Below are 22,742 nucleotides of genomic sequence, written 5' to 3'. Positions count from 1 at the left end.
GACGGGGGTCAGAACTGCAGCAATTCCACCAGGGAGAGCAGCTCTCTACAGAGGTGGGGGGCAGGAGCCCAGACCAGGCCCGTGCATGTATCGTATGACCCTTGCATACAGGAGCCCGGGGGCCCAGGGCCGGGAGGGAAATGGAGCTGCAAGGGAATGACTGACCCCTCCCCCCCACTTAATCCGTCCCCATGTGCCTTGCCCCCGTCTCCGTCCCGATCCCCGAGCAGCCCTGGCCCACGCGCACAGCCCTCCTCTCCGCTCCCCCCGGCACTCGGGGTGCTGCCCAGGCTCCTCCCGCCCTGCACCGAAACTCCCCCGCGCAGGCCTGGGGCTGCCTGAGGGCGTGGGTGTCGCTGGGTCGCCCTGCCCAGCTCCACACCCCTCGCACTGCACAACGACGGCACACACAATGCTTACCAACACAACTCCACCGTACACACGACAACCCCACGGTCACGAACCACAGACAGCTTCGCAAGACGACGTGCCCGGGGCTGGCCTCCCAGGTCAAACACACGGCGGGGCGAGGGGAGCAGGCACGGGGGAGGCCGGGGGGGTGGGGGGAGCTCTTCTCTGACTGAGGCCTCCGGCTGCTTCCTCTCAGTACCGACAGATACTCAGGGCTGGGCAAGGCCAAGGGGCTCCCTAGGCATCTCTGTCCCTCCTCCCATCTCCTTGGGGGCAGGGGTGTAAGCTGAAAGGCCCAGCTGGCACTGAGCTCCGGGGGCTGGGGCAGGGGCAGGTCGAGGCGCCCAGGCTGCAGAAAGCAGGGAGAGTCCCTGAGACTGGCAGAGAGCAGGAGTGGTGACTGGGCACTGAGCACCCCCAGGACAGAACCAGGCCTCCCCTGGGCTGGGTTCCCTGCCAGATGATGGCGTGTCTCCCCTCTCCATCCCCGCTCTCCCAAAGCAGGAACAAAAGCACCTGAGAGGAGCAGAGACTTTGCAGCAGAGCCAAGCCTGGCAAGGACTGTGCCAGCCTGTGCCAAGGCGGGTGATGCACTGATGCCGGATCCAAAGCCCCAAGCGTGTGGCTGGTGCTGGGAGGGGCGGGCGGGGTGCCCATCTGATGCCACATGCCAATGGCACATGCCATCCAGTGCCTAATGGCATCATCCTCTATCGTGCTGCTGGGGATGTGCCTGGAAGATCAGGTGTTTGGAAGGAGGTAGCTCCCTCCTTTCTCCCACACAGGGCAGCACTGCTCCCCGAACACCCCTGGTGCTAATAGGTGGTCCCAGCCCTGCAGCCGCCAGCCCCATGGTAAGCAAAGCACCCTGCCACACCCCTCCTCTCTACCCCAGGCTAGGGCAGGGCGAGGGGGCTGGGTATTTCATACCCATCTGTCACTGACGATTTCTTTCTGCAATGAATTAAATACGTCTGAAAACAGAATGGGAGTGTTGAAACTGACTGGATGAATGTATGCTATCAACCAAATCATAAGTTTTAAAAAAGCCTCTGAGAAAGAATATCTAGAATAGAATATATTAAATTCTGTACATGATCCAACAATGTAAACATAATTAATTAATTGGTAATAATGTCTTTATAAATAGACTACGACCTCTATGTACCTGGAGCAAACACCATCAGTGGTACATCAATGGGCTCCTTTGTTATTTCCCGCCATAGACACATGCCGGGTACCTGATGGACCCTGGTTGGGTGAGGCGAGAGGACATGGCGTATGCCCACCGCAGGGCCCCACTCTGCCCCAGGCAAGGAGCAGCTGCTAGGTCTCCTATGGCCTTCATCAGGCCCCTGGAAGCTGCAGCGGCTGTGAAGCTGGGGGCTGGGAGAATTGCTGGAGGGGTGCGAGAGGGAGATGGGGACTTTAACAAACCGACCCCTCTCTCTGTGCCTCACAGTGCTTGGTGCTTCTGGGCCGTTCACAGAGAAAGGAGGGGGGCTGCAGGGCAGGGGCATGAGACAGCCCCACGGAGGAGGGCAGCACCCTTCAGGGCTCCACCTTGCGTAGGGATGGGGACCATCTCCTCCCATTCAGCAGCTGGGATCTCCGCTGCCCTTCAGCTGTGCCTGTGCTGGCTGCTCCTGAATCCAGACCACAGACCCACAGGCTCCATGTGCCAACGCGGGAGGCTCCAGGCGCTTTCTACACCATCTGGCCACAGAACCCTCGTCGCCCCACGGAGCCAGGGAGCCCCAGTTCCCAGCTCCGTGGGATTATGCCAGGGCCAGTTCTAGGGTCCCTTTCTTGGTGTGTGTGGGGGGGTCCCTGGAGGCTGCTGTTTAAAACACAACCAGCCTTCCAGGAGCCCAGGCCTGGTTAGACCTGGGGAATCTTGGAATTTAAGACAGTAAAATTTGGCTCTGGCATCAGTAGTTTGTCACTGCTCAGCGCTGGGTTGCTCACTCCGTAGTTCGGCCTCTCCGACTATACTTTGGGGCCCCGGAAGATCATCTGGGGGGCAAATATCCCTCCCCCCTGCTGGGAAGCACCAGGCCTGTGTCCAGTCAAACTTCACAGAAACCTCGGTTCTCACCCCGGTTGCTAGAAGCTCAGGGTCCAGCGACCGGGGAGCCCAGAGCAAAGCGCAGCGGAAACAACGTGTCTTCATTTCAGAGCCAGGAGCCGGGCCCTGGTTAAGGAGGAGCTGGACCCCCAAGGAAAGGCTCCAGCCCCAGGGCTCAGACGGTGTTTGGGATCGACTTGTTAGAGAGCCGGGGACTGTCTACAAGGTCCTGGGCAGTTTGGAGATGCCCTGGGGCTCTGGGTCTGCCTCAGGCCGGTGGTTGCTGAACACAAGCCGATGGGTGGGGATTCCTGCCCGGCATGGGGCCAGCACAGCTCACTGCCCAGCTGTGCCTGCACTGCAGCTGCCAGCCACTCCTGGCTCTTCTGGGCCCTTCTCACTTACTGGGAAGGATCCTCCCCAAAGGCCGTGCTCTCTGCACGGCTGGCCCGGCCCGGCCAGCTCAGGTGGGCAGTGCTCGGAAAGCAGGCTGCCTGACAGCTAGCCCCAGTGGCTCCCTGCTGTGGGCAGCAATAGCACCTCTCCCTTGCCTGGCAGCCCCGGGCACCTGCCCAGAGCCTGCATACCGACCCCTGGGGTGGGGGAGGGAAGGGTCTGCTGGTCGTGAAAATGCAGGGGCACAGTGCGCTCTGCAGAGGGAAGCAGGTGTTTGAACCCCAAGTCCAATGGGGAGGTCCAGTCCCCTGGCACTGAGCACCCCAAACTCTGGGGATGTTCCGCATCGCAAGCCAGATCCAGGTTTTGCAATCATCTCCCAGCCCTCCGCATATCCCTGATATTAACTGCCATCTCCCGCGAGCACGCACTGCCTGCAGACTGCTCCCCAGCTCCCAGCACGGCTCGCCCGTTTGCTCTTCTAACAAGGTGATTATTCAATGGCAAGAGAGTGCATAAAATCAAATAAATAACTCCCCCCCCCTTCAACTTCCCCCTGCCTACCTCTCCAGCAGGGATCCAGGCTAGCAGCATGCCTCTCCCTGGGCCTGCAAAACACACACCTGCAAAGCCAGGTCAGGGCATGCACGCCTGTGCCCCTGCCCACGCACGCACCGACTGTGCATGGCACAGTGCATGTTGTACCCAGACAGCTGCCAGTCGTCGGTGGGTTGGGATTTTTGCAGGCACTGATGATTGAAAACGTGGCCATCCCCAAAGTTGGCTGAGATCAAACTGGCTCAGAATCCAGAAGTAAACTCTGGAGAGAGCCCCGTGCGCGTGGGTGCTGCCAGCAGGCGGCCCCAGCTGCTAGCTCCAGAGTTCAGAGGCTTTCCCTGGCTCTCCAGCTACCCCGGGTTATATCAGGTTCTAGAACAGGCTTACACAGTACATGGAAATCCACCGGTTTGCTGCCGGGTGAGTGGGTGGAAGGGGCTGCAGGCTGATGCTAACGCTGACTGCTGGGGGGAGCCAGCCAACCGCTCCTGATGGCTGCAGCTGCCCTGGAAACCAAGGGCCTCTGCTCCAAGGCTGCCACCCCCTGTAGCTAGCCAGGAGAACCAAACCAAAGGAGCACAAAAGGTGGGGCCATTTGGAAAGCTTATTCTGACCAATGCGAATGCCTTGGGCCCAGCCTCTGCACTGCCTCACCTGGGAACCCCGCTAAGGGCGGAGGAGGGACAGGGCCTGACGGGCTCCAGGCTGCCTTTGCGCCCACACCCGATGTGCTAGGGGGAGAACTGGCGTGGGCCTGGGGCTCCCCCGCACAGCCTGAGCTAGCCAGTCTGGTGCACACGTCGGGGCGGGTGAACCCCAGGTCTGCACTGCCTGGCGGGGCTGTGTCCTGCGCCCGGACGGCTCGGTCACCCTGCCGCTTGTGCTCAGGGTGGCTCTCAGGTGTAACAGATGGCTCTAGCCCATCAGAACAAATAAAGGCAGAAGAGAAAGAAAAAAAAAGTCTGTGTCATTGTTCCCCATGTGACTCCTTGGTGGGGAGCGTCTGGCTTCGTCTCAGCCAGGCACCCAGCTCTGGTTGGGGGGCTGGGGGGCGCTGGGCAGCGTGCCCATGCTGAGGCCGTTCTGCGGGGGCAGGGCCGAGTCGAAGTTGAAGTCCATCTCGTCGCTGTCCATAAAGTCATTGAGGATAATGGACTCCACGTCGCACTCCAAGCTGCCGTTGAACATGTCCAGGTCAAGGTCTGCTGGGAACCTGTCCTGGCCCAAAACAGGGGGGTGGATCGCCCCTGGGTAAGGGCCCTGGAGGGAATCCAGCAAGCTCATGTGTGCCCCTTGGGTATTGACGTAGGGATGGAGGTGCCCGTGGTGGGGCATGGCTGCCAGGCTGCAGGAGTCACTAGGCAAGCTCATAAGGCTGATAGGAGTGGGTAAGGCACTGTTGCTGACAGCAGGGTGGTGGCTGGCTGGTGATGGGTGATACAAAGTGTTGCTCTTCATGAGGGAGGCCGAGTGGGCGGGGTAAGAGGACAAGCCCAGCTCCCCGCCTCCGCACACGAGGGCGCTCTGTCTGTGGCTGCGGGCCGGTGCCAGGACGCTGGCCTGGGCCATGGGCAGCTCGCCCTGAGCCATGCTCTCCTTGTGTGCGTAGGAGATGGAGGAGAGCAGGTCCTGCAGCGAGGCGTTCCGGTAGGAGCCGGCGGGGGAGAAGGTAGCTTGCTTGTTCTCCTGGATGGTCTGCATGGGCAGGCGCCGCAGCAGGTTCATGGCGGGCTGGCTGTAGATGGTCCCGCAGTAGGTGCTGGTGGCTGCCCCGAGCGTCGAGCACTTGGAGTTGAAGGTGAAGCTGGAGCTCCTCTGCCTGAGGCCGCCCGAGGGCAGCGGCTGCGAAGGGCTCATGTTGTAGTTGTCCTGCAGATCGTCCAGCAGGCTCTCGCCAAGCCCTTCGTTCAGGCTGATGGTGCCGGTCAGGTCGGTCAGTCGGGGCAGCTCCACGGAGCACCTGCTGCTTAGGGAGGGAGACATGGTGCTGGAGGGGCTGGGGTACATCAGCGGGGAGGACGGGGTGCCGTCATCCTCTTCCAGCTCGTCCGGCTCGTGGCTGGACATGATTGGGGAGAGGCGCCCGCCCAGCGAGCTGGCCGAGGAGTTGGCCCGTGTCCGGAAGTCGGCCCAGGCGTCATACTCATCGCTGGCGTGGGAGGCAGGGCTCTCAGACCACTTGGCCTGCTGAGAGGACGGGCTCTGCTCCCCACGCTCCTGAGTCGCTTGCAGCTGCTTCTTCTTGCTGGCTTTCCCTTTGATGCGCAGGAACTTGCTGTTGTTGTCCATGGACACTGAGCGCCGCCGCGGCGGCTTGCCCGTCTTGCCGCCCTCGGGGTTCAGCATCCACCAGGAGCTCTTGCCGGTGCCCTCGTTCTGCACGCGGATGAAGCGGGTGTGCAGGGACAGGTTGTGCCGAATCGAGTTCTGCGGAGACAACAGAACGAAGAACCTCTGTCAGTGAGAGTCCCCAGCGCCTCTGCCCCGGGACTAGCGGCTTCCCTATGGTGCGGGTGGAGTAAGCACTGCACTAGGACCCCTGAGAGCTGGGCTCTATCCCTGCTCTGCCACTGGCCTGCTAGGTGACCTTGGGCAAGTCAGTGCCGCACTATGGGCCTCAGTTTCCCCATTGGCACAATGGGGATAATGATACTGACTTCTTGGTACAAGTGCTTTGAGATCTATGGTGGGAAGAGCTGGGGGGGGGGTGGGTTCTCCATCTCCCTTTGATGCACTGCAGGAGCAGCGCAGACCTGCTCTGACATGCACTAGCCTGGGCAGCCGGGGACTTATCAAGGGCTCTGACAGCCGGGGTAAAGGAGCCTCTCCCCCCACAACAGCGGCAGTGCTGCAAGAATCATAGAATCACAGAAAATCAGAGTTGGAAGGGACCTCAGGAGGTATCTAGTCCAACCCCCTGCTCAAAGCAGGACCAATTCCCAACTAAATCACCCCAGCCAGGGCTTTGTCAAGCCTGACCTCAGAAACCTCTAAGGAAGGAGATTCCACCACCTCCCTAGGTAACCCATTCCAGTGCTTCATCACCCCCGTAGTGAAAAAGTTCTTCCTAATATCTAACCTAGACCTTCCCCACTGCAACTTGAGACCATTACTCCTTGTTCTGTCATCTGCCATCACTGAGAACAGCCAAGCTCCATCCTCTTTGGAACCCCCTTTCAGCTATCAAATCCCCCCTCATTCTTCTCTTCTGCAGATTAAACAATCCCAGTTCCCTCAGCCTCTCCTCAGAAGTCATGTGCTCCAGCCCCCTAATCATTTTTGTTGCCCTCCGCTGGACTCTTTCCACTTTTTCCACATCCTTCTTGTAGTGTGGGGCCCAAAACTGGACACAATACTCCAGATGAGGCCTCAACAATGTCGAATAAAGGGGAATGATCATGTCCCTCAATCTGCTGGCAATGCCCCTACTTATAAAGCCCAACATGCCATTAGCTTCCACTGTAACCCCTAGATCCTTTCCTGCAGAACTGCTGCCCAGCCACTCGGTCCCTAGTCTGTAGCAGTGCATGGGATCCTTCCGTCCTTCACCCCAGCCCGCCGGTACGCCTCAGCCTGGCCGGGCGAGGGACCACTGGGAGTTCACTCTCCATGGCACCTTCAGTCCTTGGCCTCTCTGCTGTGGCTACAGCAAGGGGACCTGCTGGTGCCCCCCAGGAGCGGCACTGAGACTCCCAACCCATTGCACAAAGGCTGCTGGACAGAACAGCTCTCCGGCCCGACTCTGCTCTCACACTGGTGTAAATCAGGAGCCGCTCCGCTGGAGCCGATGGAGTGACACTGATGTCAGAGCATGACTGGAATCAGAACCAGGCCCTGGGTTTCTGGCAACCAGGGCCTCGCAAGAAGGGCTCCCTGGTCCCACTCCCAATCCCCCTCCCCCAGCACAGACTCCTGGAACCCTCCTTCAGGGCCCCCTTCGCAGCACAGCCCATGCATAGGCCTCTTCAGACCCAGCGCGCCCATCCCGCTTGCCTCACTGATGCCAGCCGCATGCCCAGTCCCTCCCCAGCCTGGCACACAGGCCCTTTCTCCCAGCCCCCGGTGGGCAGGGACTCCCTGTTCCTGTGCTCGGGCCGGCTTCAAACTCTTCTCACCAGCCCTGGCTACTATTCCATGGCGAACGCCGCGCCTCCTTCACACCAGGAAGAAAACATTTCCAAAGCGACCGCACGCGGTCTCCTGCGTCGCTCGCCCTGCTGTCCCCTGCGGCCCGGGGCAAAGGGGAGCCTCTGGGTTAGGCTGGCACTGGACTCGCTCTATTCTAGACAGTGTCCGACGCCCTCCAGCAGCGCATTAGCCCACTGACTACACAGCCATCCCCACACACAGGACGGGGCAGCATGTGCCATGGCGGGAAGGGTCTGGTTTGAGAAGTACCCTGGGGCGCTGTGTTTCTGGCAGAGGGGGGAGGTCTGAGAAATAGGCCTGGCCTGGGGGCAGTGAGGTGTGGGACGGGCATTGGCTCTGGGGGGAGTTCAGCCCCCAGCAGCAAGTCAGGCTGCAGAGACCTGCAGGCTCATGGACCCTAGTTGTGCTCAATCTCTGTGTAACGCTGACAGGCCCCAGGTGTCGGCGGGCGGGATTGAACCAGGGACCTCAGGAGCTTAGTGCATGAGCCTCTCCATAGGATCATAGAACATCAGAGTTGGAAGGGACCTCAGGAGGTATCTAGTCCACTCCCCTGCTCAAAGCAGGACCAATCCCCAGATTTTTCCCCCAGTTCCCCAAATGGCCCCCTCAAGGATTGAACTCACAACCCTGGGTTTAGCAGGCTAATGCTCAAACCACTGAGCTGTCCCTCCCCCCAGCATGAGCTAAAAGCCACCTGGCTGCTAGCGAAGGCTGGTGAGCAGACTCCTTTTATCTCTCGCTTCAAGTGGTCTCAGTGCCACTAGCTGGGCCAGAGCACCACCCCCAGGAGGTGTGTGGTTACCCAGTGAGGGTGGGTGGGTCCCTCCTGGCGCAGCCCTGGGCCGGGGCAGTGGGGACGCTACAGCCCAGGGGGCTCAGGCCCAGCTCCCTCCAATTCCCTAAGCCCATCATCTGTATCAGCAAATCGGGAGCCACCCCCACATGCAGGAAGGGTCAGCCCAGCCATCTTGAATGTGCCAGAGCAGACACAACATGTCCTCTGGGGACTGGCTCCACGGCACCAATGGCGGCTCTTCGAAGCAAGTCAGCATGAAGAGTTGGCCAGCAGCCAACCAGCTGGGCTCCGCTCACAGCAGGAAGCCGCATGCTGCATGCGGATCGGAGTCTGCCCGTGGGCAGGGCGCGCATCCCCCAGCATCACACACCTGGCGCAAGGGCTGCTTGAAAACCCTTGCGGGGATCCCCTCCCCAGCGTGGCAAATCCCACCCCCAAATCCTCCCCTTAAATACGAGGTGTGGTCCTGACCCACCCGAAGCCCAGAGCATGTGAGTTCTGGGGCCCATCTCTCCTGCCAACAAATGCAGAGTTTAGCTATTGAGGGTGAGTCCCCCTGAGTGGCTCCTTCCCCTGCAGCATCCTGAGGAGGACAGCACGATACACAGGCATGGGCGTGGTAGTATCCGAACCGGATTTTTCCTCAGCAGCACCTTTGAATCCTGGTGCCAGGTGCTTCTGCAGCCACCTCAGTGCTGCCTGCTTGCAGCAGGAGCCCGTCTGATGCTGGAGCGTCCTAGGTTCTGCGTTCACGGCCCACCAGGGCTGGTGTGATTAGACTCCCCCGGGGTACAGCCAAACCCTGGACGGAGAACACGCGAGCTTGCCCAAGCCACGTGGACACGTGGGAGACTCCCGCTGCTCCCCCATCTGTGCCACGCCAGCACTGTTCTCACTCACGGGTGCGTTTCTGACACCATTGAAAGCGGGAGCACCAGGCAGGGCCATGCCCTTCTGCTCACCCCTCATGCTTTGATGCTACAGCAGAGAAGTCCAGGTGTGACGCACGCGGGAGGTGGGGATTATTCCTCGCAGTTCGGGGGAGTTTGCCCATGGAATTCCCAGCGGGCACCCTGCAGCTGCCAATAGCATGTGTCACTTGTGGGGACGCTACAGAAAACCAGGCCATTGGGAGGTGGCATGATGAATGCTCCCCAAGGCTGCCTCACACCTGACCCCACCAGACAGCTGGGGGCTGCACTTTGCTCTCTAATGAGCCCCTCTGCCCCCTCACTGCCTTGAGCGCCCCTTTCAGAGATTGGTCTGGGGCGAAGGGGAAGGTCCAGGATAGGTCTCCTGGGTTCTATGTGCTGCTGTGCCACCAACTCACTGTGTGACCTTGGAGAAAGGCATGTGCCTGGCTGTGCCTCAGTTTCCCTGTCTGTGAAATGGGGATAAAGGTGGTTCCTCTGTAGGAGGCCCAGTGCCCAGCACAATGCAGAGAGCTGAGGGTGGAAGAGACCAGGCCTGAGGCCTAGGCAGGGGGCATTCTGTGCCAGCTGAAAACCAGAGATGGGAACATCAGGGAGTTTGCAGAAGGGCTGCCTGTGGCTGAACAGGCTCCTTGGCCCAGGTGTCTGTCCTGGCCCTGAGCCCGAGCTGAGTGTGCTGGGGAAGGCAGCAAGAGTTTAGGCCAGTCCAGCTGGGGGAACGGGCAGGGGAGGGGGAAGGAAGTTGCCGAGGTGCCTGGGAGAAAGTTTGGTGCGGCTGCCAGCCTCGAGTGGCATACTAATGAGGAGCCGGGCGAGCTCCGGGCCCATCCATCATATTATGTAATGGCTTCCTTCTCCGCACTTCATTTATTTGGAGATTGCTCCCAGCCTGGCTCCTCGCCAGCAGCCACCAAATCCAAGTCTACAGAAATCAATCTCGCGCTGACTGATTAAGCCGTGTTTAGAACTAATTGCTCCTTCGTGTGTGGGGAGAATAAATTACGGGCTTTAATTTCACATCTTTAAAATGCAACTGCAGGTACGGGCTGGCCGTTAACCCCTTCCCAGCCTGCCCTCAGCACGGAACAGCCCCAGTGCCACCTGGCCAGGCTGCCGCACACGGGCTCAGGCCAGGGACCCAGGCGAGAAACACCTGCCACTGCTGGGGGCTTCTGTGGGGCACATGGGCGAGGGGCGCCTTGGCCCTCCGCTCCCTCGCAGCCGGCTGGCTGTCCCCAGGAGCCACACGGCCACGGGCAACAGGGAGACACGCCCCACCCCACCCAGCCCAGAGCACCTAGGGGGCTAGTCGCCGTGCCTCCCTCCTTACCCCCATCCCTCTGCCCCCCTCCAGCTCCACAGCCCACTGCCTCCTGCCCCCCATTCCTCTCTCGGCCTCCTGCCCCACTCCAGCCTCCCCTCTGCCTGCTGCCCGAGCCAGCCATGCCCTCCTGCCCTCCCCCAGGCCTGGCAGAGCCCTTCCGCGGGGAATCCCTGTCTCACCAGGTGACGTTTCTGTGCTGCTGCTAAGAGCCCGGCCCATCCTGGCCGACAGTGGCAGAGATGCTCCTGGGCTGGGGGCACAGTGGCTCCTCAGGCTGCGTCAGCCCCTGATGCCCGGCGCTGAGCGAGATGCAGGGTGCACCTGTGCTCTGCAGCCTGGGCCCCACAAGGGACACGGTGCAAACTTCTCCTGCTGCCGCCACCCGAGCCAGCCCTGCCGTGGCAGCAGTGTGAGGCGTCCTGCTGGGCAGACGGCGGCAATAGCTGGCAGAGAGAGGCTAACTCACGCCCTGACTGCAACGCCAATGACCGTCTGCCCGGGCTCCTCGCGCTGCTCCCACCAGCAGAGCCCCACTGCTGCTAGCAACAGCACAAAGTGCCCTGGGGTGGGCAAGGCTCCCAGTCCAGGGACCACGTGCCACCCTCTAATCAGGGCATTGGTGCCCGGGGTAGATGGCCTGGAGCTTCCGACAGGAGCTGCCAAGGGGTGGGGGCTTCATTGTCTAACCCTGAGTTATGGGTCATATCCCCAGAGCTGCTAGAGCCTGGGCAGGGGCAGGACACAGGGCCCCCGTGGGCAGGGGCAGGACACAGGACCCCCACGGGCAGGGGCAGGACACAGCGCCCCCGTGGGCAGGGGCAGGACGCAGCGCCCCCGTGGGCAGGGGCAGGACACAGCGCCCCTGTGGGCAGGGGCAGGACACAGCGCCCCCGCGGGCAGGGGCAGGACAGGCCAAGCTCTGCCAATAGCCACATCAATGCACTACAGTCTCGAGGGGCGAGGGAAGTCCAGTCTCCAGAGCCCGCCCAGCCCTCGGCCTCCCTCCTGATGCTGCCAGCGAGGTGCCTGGAACTGTTGGTGGTGTGGATGCCTGTCCTCTGAGAATGGCTCTGTGCCCAGGCCGCTGGAGGCAGGCCCTGACCAGCATCAGGTGGCAAGGACGGGCCCTCATGCACTTGTGCCCTGCTAGCTCCAGCCAGTGTCCTGTGCCACCTTCCCTGGCAAGGCGAGGGCAGAGGAGCCTGCGGCTGCAGGGCCAGGGCTGAGGGTGCTGGGGGAAGGGGAGGGAGGTGGGCGGGCTGCCCATTGTTCTGACAGCGGGATAGGCAATGGCAGCTCCAGGGACCAGCACCTCCATGCTGGAGCGGACGCTCAGTCCCAGGGGCTCGCCCAGCTTGCCCTTCCCCCACCGGGCCAGACCCACGCAGCCACCCGGCCCTTCCCCGGGGCCCCAGCAGACGCTTCGAGGGGCTGATGCCAAAGCTGCTCCCAGACGTCAGCTGAGGCTGCTCCTTCTCCCTGGCCTCCCCCCCGGCGCCCCTGGCTGGCTGGATTCTCCAGGGCCGCAGTTACCCCCGGGGCAGGGCAGCAAGCTGGCAATGCAGTGAGCTGGAGGCACTGACGCCACCCCCTGCCCCCGCAGCACTGCCAAGCTGGCTCCTTGCCATGCCCCCAGCGCTGCCCCGTGTGGCCCCCGGTGTGCGGGGTCCCTCTTCCGGTGCACTCGGCAGGGAGGGCTCCGTCCGGCAGCACCTCTCGCAGTACCCCCTGCACTGTGCAGCACAGCGGTACCAGCTGTGCCAGGCACGCGTGACGGCAGCCCCGGTGCAGGGGAGAGGCACACCAGCAGCCTTTGTGCACCGCTGCTCTGACGAGAGGGCAGGGTCCCCAGGCGGGCACTAGTGCCCCCACTACGGATCCCGAGTGTCCCGAAGCCTCTTGGGTGCTGCTCCGTTGGGAGCCAGGCATGCGGATGGTCTGGGCCAAGAGCACAGAGGGCAGCCCCATAGCAGGCACCATCTGGGCCACACAGCTCCAGCCACAACATGCTTCACCCGTGTGGGCAGCTGGCCCTGCACTGGCTCCCCCAGAGATCAGTGGGCATGGGGAGTGCTCAGCACCTGGCAGGATGGTGCCCTGCAAGAATCATAGAATCATAGACTATCAGGGTTGGAAGGGACCTCAGGAGGTATCTAGTCCAGCCCCCTGCTCAAAGCAGGACCAACACCAACTAAATCAGGGCTCCTGCCTGAACTGCCATCTGCCTCAGAAGAGGTGATCGGGACAGGTGCGGCACAATTTATGGGGAATTGCAGACGCCTGCTCACCTTGCCATCACCTAGCAGGGGGCCGGGGGGTCCAGAGCCTGGGGTCTGGGAACGGCACCAATGCAGCCCCAGGCCACCACGTCTCACTCGTCTCTGCAATGCAAAGCAGTAATGCAGGAGATGCTGGTGCCCCAGGGCATCGGCCAGACAGCAGAATGTGGCATGGGGTGTGTGAAAAGCCCCCTCCCACACGGGGACAGGGAGTCGCTGCTGGCTGGGTTAGGGGCTTAGCCGGGCGGCTGAAAGGTAACGCCGAGGCCAGAGGGAACCGTAGCTTCCCCTGCAGCATTAACGACGGGGCCTTCGCACAAATACCTTCCCGAAACCCCGGCTTCGGCTGTCCACTTCCAGCCGCTGCCTTTCTCCTTTTTTAGGCAATTCCAACAATTGGAAATCTCTTCCCTCCCTGAACTTGGCACCCAAAGCCATCCGCACTTGGCAGCAGGCCCGGAGGCCACGGCACTGGCTGGGACGGGGTGCTGCCCCCTCCCCTGCCTGAGATCGAGGGACCAGCCTGGGGGGCAGGAAGGGGAGCAGCTCAGTGCCAATCGGTGCGGGGAGGCTGCTGCCTCCTTCCGCAGAGAAGGTTTAAGAGCAAGAAGGAAACAGCAATTAATTGTGGCTGAGCTGAGCCGAGCCGGGGACTCAGTGCCGACCGTGTCCAGGACTCTGCTTCATTAGAGCCCTGAGGCGCTTTGCTTGCTGCGTCTGGGTGGGCACTCATGGCAGGGCAGCTGGGCTCTGCACGGAGAGCACGCGGGAGCGGGGACAGGGACACGGAGCTTCATTAATGGACTGGAAGAAGCCCGGTTGCTTCCTGCCCACAGCAGTGTCCTCAGGATGAGATGCTCAGCCCTTAGCAATGCCTCTGCCACGGGCAAACAGCTCTGGCCAGCCCCCAAAGCGGGGAGCGAGGGCAGGCTGTTTGGGGGAGCCAGCGGGGGCGGGCGCGGGGGAGGCTGGGCCACTGGCTGCTGGGGCCGGCACTGCTCCTGCAAGCAAACTCGGCTGAGTGCTAAAGACACATGGCACAGACCAAGCACGTTGCACATGCAGTGACCCCAGCCAATGAACCATCCAACGGCAGGTATCCAACGTCTGGCCACAGGGAAGAGCTCACCCAAGGCCACAGGGCACATCAGAACCAAGGAGCTCCTGACTCCCAGACCTGTGCGCTCACCACTAGTCCACACTGCCTCTCACAGCTTCAATCAGCGGGTGCGTCATGAGCCACAAACACAAACCACACCCGCACGTGGAGACACAGCAATGAGGCCCGAGGCTTTCCCTGTCGCTGCCGCCTGCCCCAGTCCGCTGCCCCCCTCCTGCCCCCTCACACCCGCACGTGGAGACACAGCAATGACGCCCGAGGCTTTCCCTGTCGCTGCCGCCTGCCCCCTCACACCCACACGTGGAGACACAGCAATGACGCCCGAGGCTTTCCCTGTCGCTGCCCCTCTCCTGCCCCCTCACACCCACACATTGGAGAGACAGCAATGACGCCCGAGGCTTTCCCTGTCGCTGCCGCCTGCCCCCTCACACCCGCACGTGGAGACACAGCAATGACGCCCGAGGCTTTCCCTGTCGCTGCCGCCTGCCCCAGTCGGCTGCCCCCCGCCTGCCCCTCACACCCGCACGTGGAGACACAGCAATGACGCCCGAGGCTTTCCCTGTCGCTGCCGCCTGCCCCAGTCCGCTGCCCCCCTCCTGCCCCCTCACACCCGCACGTGGAGAGACAGCAATGACGCCCGAGGCTTTCCCTGTCGCTGTGGCCTGCCCCCTCACACCCGCACATGGAGACACAGCAATGAGGCCCGAGGCTTTCCCTGTCGCTGCCGCCTGCCCCAGTCCGCTGCCCCCCTCCTGCCCCCTCACACCCACATGTGGAGACACAGCAATGACGCCCGAGGCTTTCCCTGTCGCTGCCCCTCTCCTGCCCCCTCACACCCACACGTGGAGACACAGCAATGACGCCCGAGGCTTTCCCTGTCGCTGCCGCCTGCCCCCTCACACCCGCACGTGGAGACACAGCAATGACACCCTAGGCTTTCCCTGTCACTGTGGCCTGCCCCAGTCCGCTGCCCCCCTCCTTCCCGCTCACACCCGCTCCCTCTCACTGATGCAGCCCTCCAGTCAGCCTGAGCCCACTGGACACCAGCCCCTCTCCCATCAGACGCTGCCTCTGCCCCGACTCTCTTGCTGAGGCAGAAATCTCTCCTGGCCGGCTAGGCTGTCAATGGGCCCTGGGCCTTTGGCAGAACCCGGGGGCTCCTGCGGGGGAAGTGCAGGCATCTCCCCCACACGGTGAGCATGTCCAACCAGTCACTTGGTTGCCCTGACGGCCAGGCACACAAAGCTCTTACCAGGCAAGGCACCGCATAGGGTGACCAGACAGCAAGTATGAAAAATCGGGAGAGGGGTAGGGGGTAATAGGAGCCTATATAAGAAAAAGACCCCAAAATCGGGACTGTCTCTATAAAATTGGGACATCTGGTCACCCTAGCACCGCACAGCCACAGGCCATGGGAGGGAACCATGGTGTGTAGCACGGCCTGCCCGGGGAGTCGCTGGCATGAGATTCCCCCAGCACAGCTCCGAGTCGGCTGGGAGAGCCCTGGGGGCTGCAGCTCAGCGAGCAGGTGGCTCTGCACCCGGCCTGAAACGGACAGGGCAGAGCAAGCTGCGGCTGGTGACCCAGCAGCGGGCGCTGCTCCCCACATCAGCATCCAGGAAAACGCCAGTGTGGGGCTAGAGGCGCTGGCCAAGTGAAATGTTCAGGAGCTCCTGCACCTGGGGTCATTACTGACAGCGTGGCACCACTTCCTGTCCTAAACTGCTGAATGGCATTGCTGTGCTCTGTTATACAGGTGCTGTGCTCCACCTCAGAGGTGGCTGCAGGCGAACTAGCCCTTGGGAGAACTGCCGGGCTAGGCTGTGTTAGCTGACACAGACAGCAGTGGGCAGGGGTATTATCGCTTGCAGCAGCAGATGCCTGCACAGCGCTGTGCACAGGCCTAAGCCCTGGGCAGCCAACTCCTGAGGAGAGGCTCCGGGCCTGGCTAGGAGGGTCCCTGCAGCCAGCAGTGCAGAGAGCAGAGAGGGAGGCGGGAGAGGCAGCTGCCCTAGGAGCTGGAGGCTGGAGGGGCACGCAGGCAGGCAGGCCCCTGCAGAAGGCTGCCGGCGGGTTTCCCAGCACAGCAGAGTCCCCAGCTGCCATCCCATGTGCCTCTCCATCAGCCCCACGTCCCCAGGGGGCTGGGGAGACACTCCAGAGAGCGGGAAGGCGCTAATCCCAATGGTGCCTCCCTCCCCCCAGCACAGGGAGACATGCCTGCCAGGGAAACGGGCCCCATTCCCTCCCTCCCCCCAGCTGTTCTCCAAGGAGCCTCATTGTCAAGGGAAACAGCCACTGTGAAATTGGTCTGATTAGCAATTAGTCCCATTGTGAAAGGATTAGCCGGACCCATTGTTCTGATGAGTGGCTTGACTAGCAATTTGCATCTGGAAGGAGCTGTCCATTTTCTCAGCACCCTTCTGACCAGACAGACACTGTCTGGAGCAGTGCTGCCCAGCACCCTGCTGCTGGGACCCGGGCAGGACGCGGTGGCTAGCCAGCCACAGGGCCAGGAATGGTGCCAGAACCTGGGGTCAGACTCTGCAAATATGGTGCCTAACACTGGGCACCTGCCGGCCCATCCGTCCACCTTGTGGCACCTGCAGGAGTGGGCTGCTTGTCTGTGCTGCTGAGCCCTGCCCCCTTGCAAGGCAGGAGGAGCTGTGGGGCTTAGCACCTCTGGAAAGTTAGTCACTTAGGGCTTGGCTACACTCGAAACTCCAAAGCGCTGCCGCGGGAGTGCTGCTGCGGCAGCGCTTTGAAGTGCGAGTGTGGTCGCGGTGCCAGCGCTGGGAGAGAGCTCTCCCAGCGCTGCAGGTACTCCACCTCCCCGTGGGGATTAGCTCACAGCGCTGGGAGCCGCATTCCCAGTGCTGGGGCACTGTTTACACTGGTGCTGTACAGCACTGTAACTTGCTGCGCTCAGGGGGGGTGTTTTTTCACACCCCTGAGCGAGAAAGTTGCAGCGCTGTAAAGCGCCAGTGTAGCCAAGGCCTTAGGCTAAGTCTACACTGGCGATTGAGTGACAAAACTTTTGTCATTCAGAGGTGCTAAGGCCCCCCGCCCCCCAAGACAAAAGTAAACGGAAGCACTCTCCTGTCGACAATGCAAACACAGCTCATTGGGGGGAGAAGTATTTTGTCTGCAAAAGTGCCGACAAACAGCGGCTACACTGCCCGACTTTTAGCGACACGTCTGTGTCCACATGGCGTTGTCACTAAAAGCTGTGTAGTGTAGACAAAGCCTTAGTTAGGTGCCTCGATTTACATTCCCTTTGGAGGCTCCTGGTTTCTTTGCCAAGCACCAGGGCTGGGATTAGCTCAAGCCAGAGGAGCTATTGAGAGCTGGGGACAGGTACAAAGCCAGCGACCAGAACTACCCGCAGAGCTGCCCAGCCCCTGACCAACGGCCTCTCACTTCCCAGGAGTGGCTCCTTTTGCCTGCTTGTCCTGACAGCCCGAGCGGATGGTCCCCAACGTACCAGGCAAAGGAAACTGCCAATGAAAGGGTGACGTAGCCAGCCCCAGTGCTCCCTCCCTCCTCCTGGGGCACTGTCTGCTCCCCCACAGGCAGGCTTCAGGACCCGGGTCAGGGTGGATTGTGCCTCGGCTGGCAGAGCTGGACCCACGGCAGCCAGCAAGGGGGTGGAGAGACTGGCACTGCGCTTTGGGTGCACAGCCCTCCCCCACACCCTCCCCTTCGCTATTTCCTGCCCGGAGACATCACCCTAACCAAACAGCTTCCCTCTGAGAGGCCATGACCGCACACAGCAGGGCTCCTGGCTCGTCCTCACATGTGTCCTGAGATGAACTGGTGGGAGGCAGCTGCTGGTCTAGACAGACGTGGGGCCCTGCCTCCCCTCGCTGCATGGGGACGGGCCAGGCCCTGGGGGGTGAGGGGGAGTTTTCTCTTCAGCCGGGGAGTGCGGGCTACAGCAGCTGGCGTGTGTATGTGGAGTGTGAGCTAGGAGTCATGGGGGGCCGGGTGACGCATGGAGGTGGAGCTCAGGGGTAGCACAGCAGGAATGCCTGCACACCACAGGCCTTGGGCTCAGTAGGGAGCTGGCAGGGCCTGCATGGAGGGCGGTCCCATGTGTCTGATGGGCAGAGTGCCCATCAGCTCCGCGAGGAGGGAGGTGTTTGCTCTCGGGACCAAGCTGAGCACTGTGCCAAGTGAGACTTCCCTGGCGCTGGCAGGTGCTTGCAGCACATGAGGTCTGGTTCAAATCCAGCTCACGTCAGCAGTGACCAAAATGCATCTCCATCCAGGTGCCAGTCTGCAAGCTGCTGGGGCGCCAGCCCCGACCTCTGCCCAGTGCTATTCAGTCGCTTTGTCAATGCTCTGGAAGGACATCTCACAGGTCAGGTGGGCTCAGCAGAACAATGGGTTCTATCAGCCCAAAGCAAGGTACAAAGAGCACAGGTCACACTTACAACAGGGGCCACCAGAAAGCAGGACTCTGACAGGGATTCTGGGTCCCGGGAGATAACCAGCTGGCCAGGCGCTCCCAGTGCAGCGTGGCAGCTACGAGGCAACACAATCCTTAGTCAGATAAGCAGAGGAGTATTGCATGGAGAAGGGAGGGGCTGGATGTGGCCTGGATCTCATGTCCAGGTCTAGTGTCCCCATGGCAACAATTATGTTGAAAAATTTGAAAGGGTTCTGAAAAGGGCTGCGAGACCAAGCCACAGTCTGGAAACCTGCCTGCCAGGGAGACACTAAAGAAGCTCAATTGATTTAGTTCATCCATGAGAAGGTTAAGGGGTGACTTGATCCCAGTCTGTATGGATCTCAAAGGGGAGGGGAACTGAGGCAGCAGACACCTCTCTAATCCAGCAGTTAAAGGCATATTGAGATCCAGGGACCAAAAGCTGAAGTGAGATGGATTCAGGCTAGAAACCAGGTGCACATTTTTAACAGTGATATGAATTAACCATTGGAGCAATTTAGGCCTTGCCTTCACTGCGGAGTTAACTCAAGGTATCTACACGTGACAATTCCTTGAGTCAACCTAGCTCAGGTGAGAGAAGCTACACTGCAAACAAACACTTGATTTGCACAGACTGGTTGTGTTACCAGCTGACAAGTTGTGCCAGCCAACTTGAGTACCATGCACCACTGCACCCAAGTGAAGAGGGATTGTGGGAAGATGGCAGTTATGTTAGGAGCAATACTCAAGTTACAACTCAAATCAACTGCAGTGAAGACAAGCCCTTAGCTAGAGACTGTAGTGGATTCTCCATCACCAGAAATCTTTGACTCCAGGCTGGATGTCTCTGTCTGAAAGATCTGCTCTAGCGCAGCCAGAAGTTACAGGCTTGATGCAGAAACTACAGGCTGCGGTTCTCTGGCCTGCGCTATGCTGGAAGTCAGACTGGATGATCACAATGGTCCCTGATGACCTTAAAATCTGTTAATCCAGCTCCCAGCGTGTCCACATCTCCAGCACTACCAGCTCCACTGGCACTGTCAGCCCCCTGGCTGGCAGGCCCAGCAGAGACCAAGCCCCACCCGTGCTGCTCAGCAGGAGCACATGGTGGGTAGAGGCAAACTGGCCTGCTGCGCTGCTCCATGCTGGGACTTCGCCCGCCAGTGGCATCCAGCTAACACCTCCCCCCTGCACCAAATTCACTTGACAACAAGGGGAAAGAGAGAAACAACCCAGACACCAGGAGCAGGCAGGAGAATGGAGCCGTATGGACCCATATGGACCATCCAGCCAAATCTCTCAAGGGACCAGGAGCAGCCTGAGGTGAGACCAGTATGTCCGTGTCCCCATGTGGTGCCAGGGCACAGCCTGGAGTACTGCTGAAAGATTCCTCTGCACCCCACCAGGGTTCCCCAAAGACACATTCACACCTCTTACAGTCACGGCCAGGTGACCCCGCTTCTGCCCCCCGGCTCTGAGTGAGACCAGAGCAGGCTCTTCAGCACAGGCCTCCACCCCGAGCTACAGGAGAAGCTCCTTTACCCGGCAGAGCAGGTTGTTCTCCTGCCGATGGGGCCAGCCAGCAGAGGGCGACCCCCTCCCTCCCAGCCCTGTGACAGAGAGGCCCGAATGGGGCCCGAATGGGGCAGGATTCCCTGGGTGGGGGACCGCCCTCCCGTGCGTTGTACGCCCAGTGGCAGGAACCATCTTGGTCTGTGTTTGTGCCATGCCCAGCCCGCGACGGGGGCTACTAGGCATTACGGTAATAACATAACCGGGCAGCCTGCGAAGCAGGAGTTGCCATGGAGACGGCTTCTGGGCTCTAGCGGCCATTACCCAAGCGTACCCCACCCCCTGGGCTCCTGCCCACGGTGCCAGCCTGGCCTGCATGCGGCGCTGAGTGCTGCCGGGAGGATGTGAAGTGCCCCGCTGGTGCTGAGGCCGCAGAGTTCGATGCCGTCGCTGGCAGCTCTCTGGAGCTGCCCAGTGCAGGGGGCTCAGCACTCCGGGCCCGACCTAGCGCTGGCAGCGCCTGCACTCGGCTCGGGCTGCCCTGCACGCTGCCAGCGACACGGCTACTTACTCAGCTGACAGCTTTGGGAATCTCAGCCCAGCTCCAGCGTTTGTCGAGGGCGCCGCCTGTTAGACCCCGGGTCAGAGACGTGCTCCTGCCTCCACAGCTCCCGCCAGCTGCCAAGCGCAGCAGCGGGGGAGGGATGGGATTTAGCTCTGGCTGAGGAGCTCCAGGAGCTTGTCTTGGCAATGGGAGCCCTGGATGTGCTCAGAGAAAGGCCTCCGGTTTCCCAGAAAGCCCTGATCCTACCGGCCGATTCCTCCTCCAGACGACAGCTGTCCAAGCAGCCTGGCCACTGGCAGGAGCCCACCAAGGCTGCACATCTGGCCCAGCTGCTGGTCGTGCCAGCTAACGAGCCTTTTACCTGCTTGTAGGCTTGTGCTGCTTAACGAGAGAAAGTGGTGACAGGCCGCTAACGAGACTCCTCGTCTGAGCCTGGCCAGGCCCCGCACGGCGGAATAACGGCACACGCGGCTTCGGGGGCTAATGGCTGGTTGATTGCTTTGCACACAAAAGTGGTAGGTGTTGGAGGAAAGGCCTTACAGCCGGGACTCGGTGCCACGGCTCCAGTCTTGTCTCCCTGCCCTCAGGGACCACGCTCCCATGGCAGGGCACACTGCACCCAGACAAGCTGTGCAATGGCAGGGTACTGACAGTGGGGAGACCCACCTCTTCAATCCTCCGACAATGCCTGTTACAGCCCCCCACCCCACCCCCACAGCGCTCCTCACCCCGCTGGAAACTCCTCCAGTGGGGAGTGGATAAAGGCAGCATTATCCAGTGGATATCCATCTCTGAGGTACCCATCACCATGGTCTCTGGGCGCCAGGATGAGGTACGGTTCTGTCCACAAGGTGGTGGGGGAAGGGAAGCAGAAGTCCAGTCTGGGCCCCAGAAGGCCCTGAGCATTATTATCTGTATTAGAGTCAGGCCCAGAAGCTCCGCTGCGCTGGGTGCTGTACAGATATGGCTCGACCCAGACTAATATCTCCTAGTTTCACAGTGAAAGACCCCTTGGCAGCCTTGGAAACATGCCCAGAACTCGCATCCAGGGCTGCATGGACAGAGTTACCTAGGGCGCCTTGGCAGCTACTGAAATGCAGCTGTCTCTAGGGTGCAGCATGGCATTAACAGTGCTCAGCAACCTCGCGCAACAGTTTAGGACAGGAAGTGAGGCAAATCCCATCCTGGTGGTAACTAGAGGGGCACTTGAGATAGGCAGAGTCTGGCCAGGATGCTGGGTTCACACTAGAGCCCCGTTTGCAGGACGCAGCGCCCCCTTGGGCAGGGGCAGGACACAGCACCCCCTGAGCCACTGGAGCTCAGCCCACCCACTCCCATTCCCACTCTGAGTTCGGGGCTTGCACAGACCTGGTAATGACGGCCCATGGCCCTGGACTGCGCACTGAGCGCTGCACCCAGCTCCAAGAACAGCCCAGCCTGCTAGGAAGGGCCAGGGCACGTTTCATGGCCCACCAGCAGCGCGGGCCCCGCCATTACTTGCCATCCAAGGCCTGGCCCTGCACCCCTGACCACCAGGCTAGGGGGCTTCACCGCTGCCTCAGGCGGCCGGCATACCCAGCGCAGCCTGCGAGGGCAGCCGACCGGAGCCCAGTATGCCGTGTGCCATGCCCCAGAGCAACTTAAAATCCCCAAGCTCCTCTAGCCACCCCCTGGAACTAGAAGGGGGCAGCTGTCCCAGCCTGGCCACAGCAGGGAGCTTGGGAGGAGGATTAGAGAGAAGCTTCTTCGGAGAGATGCTGGGCTCTGGGTCAGGCTCGCTCCTGGGGCAGCGACTGGCTTTCGGTTCTGTGTTTGTGCAGCGCCTAGCGCAGTGGGGCGCTACAGGGATAGAAACTATAAATAACCCGTCATCTTCTCCCTGAACAAGAGCCCATGATTATCTGGAGGGCCCCATCGTGTCACAGCCCAGGGCCCAGCACAGTCCCTGCCCAGAAGAGCATGAAGCGGGGGGCGGGCGGGTTGGGAGAGTCGAATTACCCCAGCCCTACTCCTCTCCAGCGTCACTGTGCAGAGAGCCCCTGCGCTCAGCCCTGACACCGGCGGAGGGGAGGGTATCTGGGAGAGTAGCTGCTGGAGCAGACGCTGTGACTGCAGATGGGGTGTCAGCCGTTCCTTGCCCCGTGCAGAGCACTCACACACCGCAGGGTTCCTAGCCCAGCAGGCTCGGCAGCCCCCA

General features: G+C 61.2%; 1 protein-coding gene across 1 annotated transcript in view; it reads right to left on the bottom strand.

Annotated features, from left to right (window-relative positions):
- Positions 1–370: 370 nt before the first annotated feature.
- The window catches only part of FOXO6 (forkhead box O6), a 94,713-nt gene continuing 72,341 nt past the window's right edge, over positions 371–22,742 (bottom strand). Inside the window, exon 2 of the mRNA XM_039511806.1 lies at positions 371–5,860. Coding sequence (XP_039367740.1) covers positions 4,448–5,860 — 1,413 coding nt within the window. The 3' untranslated portion in view covers positions 371–4,447. The remainder of the gene's footprint in view (positions 5,861–22,742) is intronic.

Source organism: Mauremys reevesii, linkage group 23 (genome assembly GCF_016161935.1).
Source record: "Mauremys reevesii isolate NIE-2019 linkage group 23, ASM1616193v1, whole genome shotgun sequence".
NCBI lineage: Eukaryota > Metazoa > Chordata > Testudines > Geoemydidae > Mauremys > Mauremys reevesii.
This window is presented reverse-complemented; position numbering and strand designations above follow the sequence as displayed.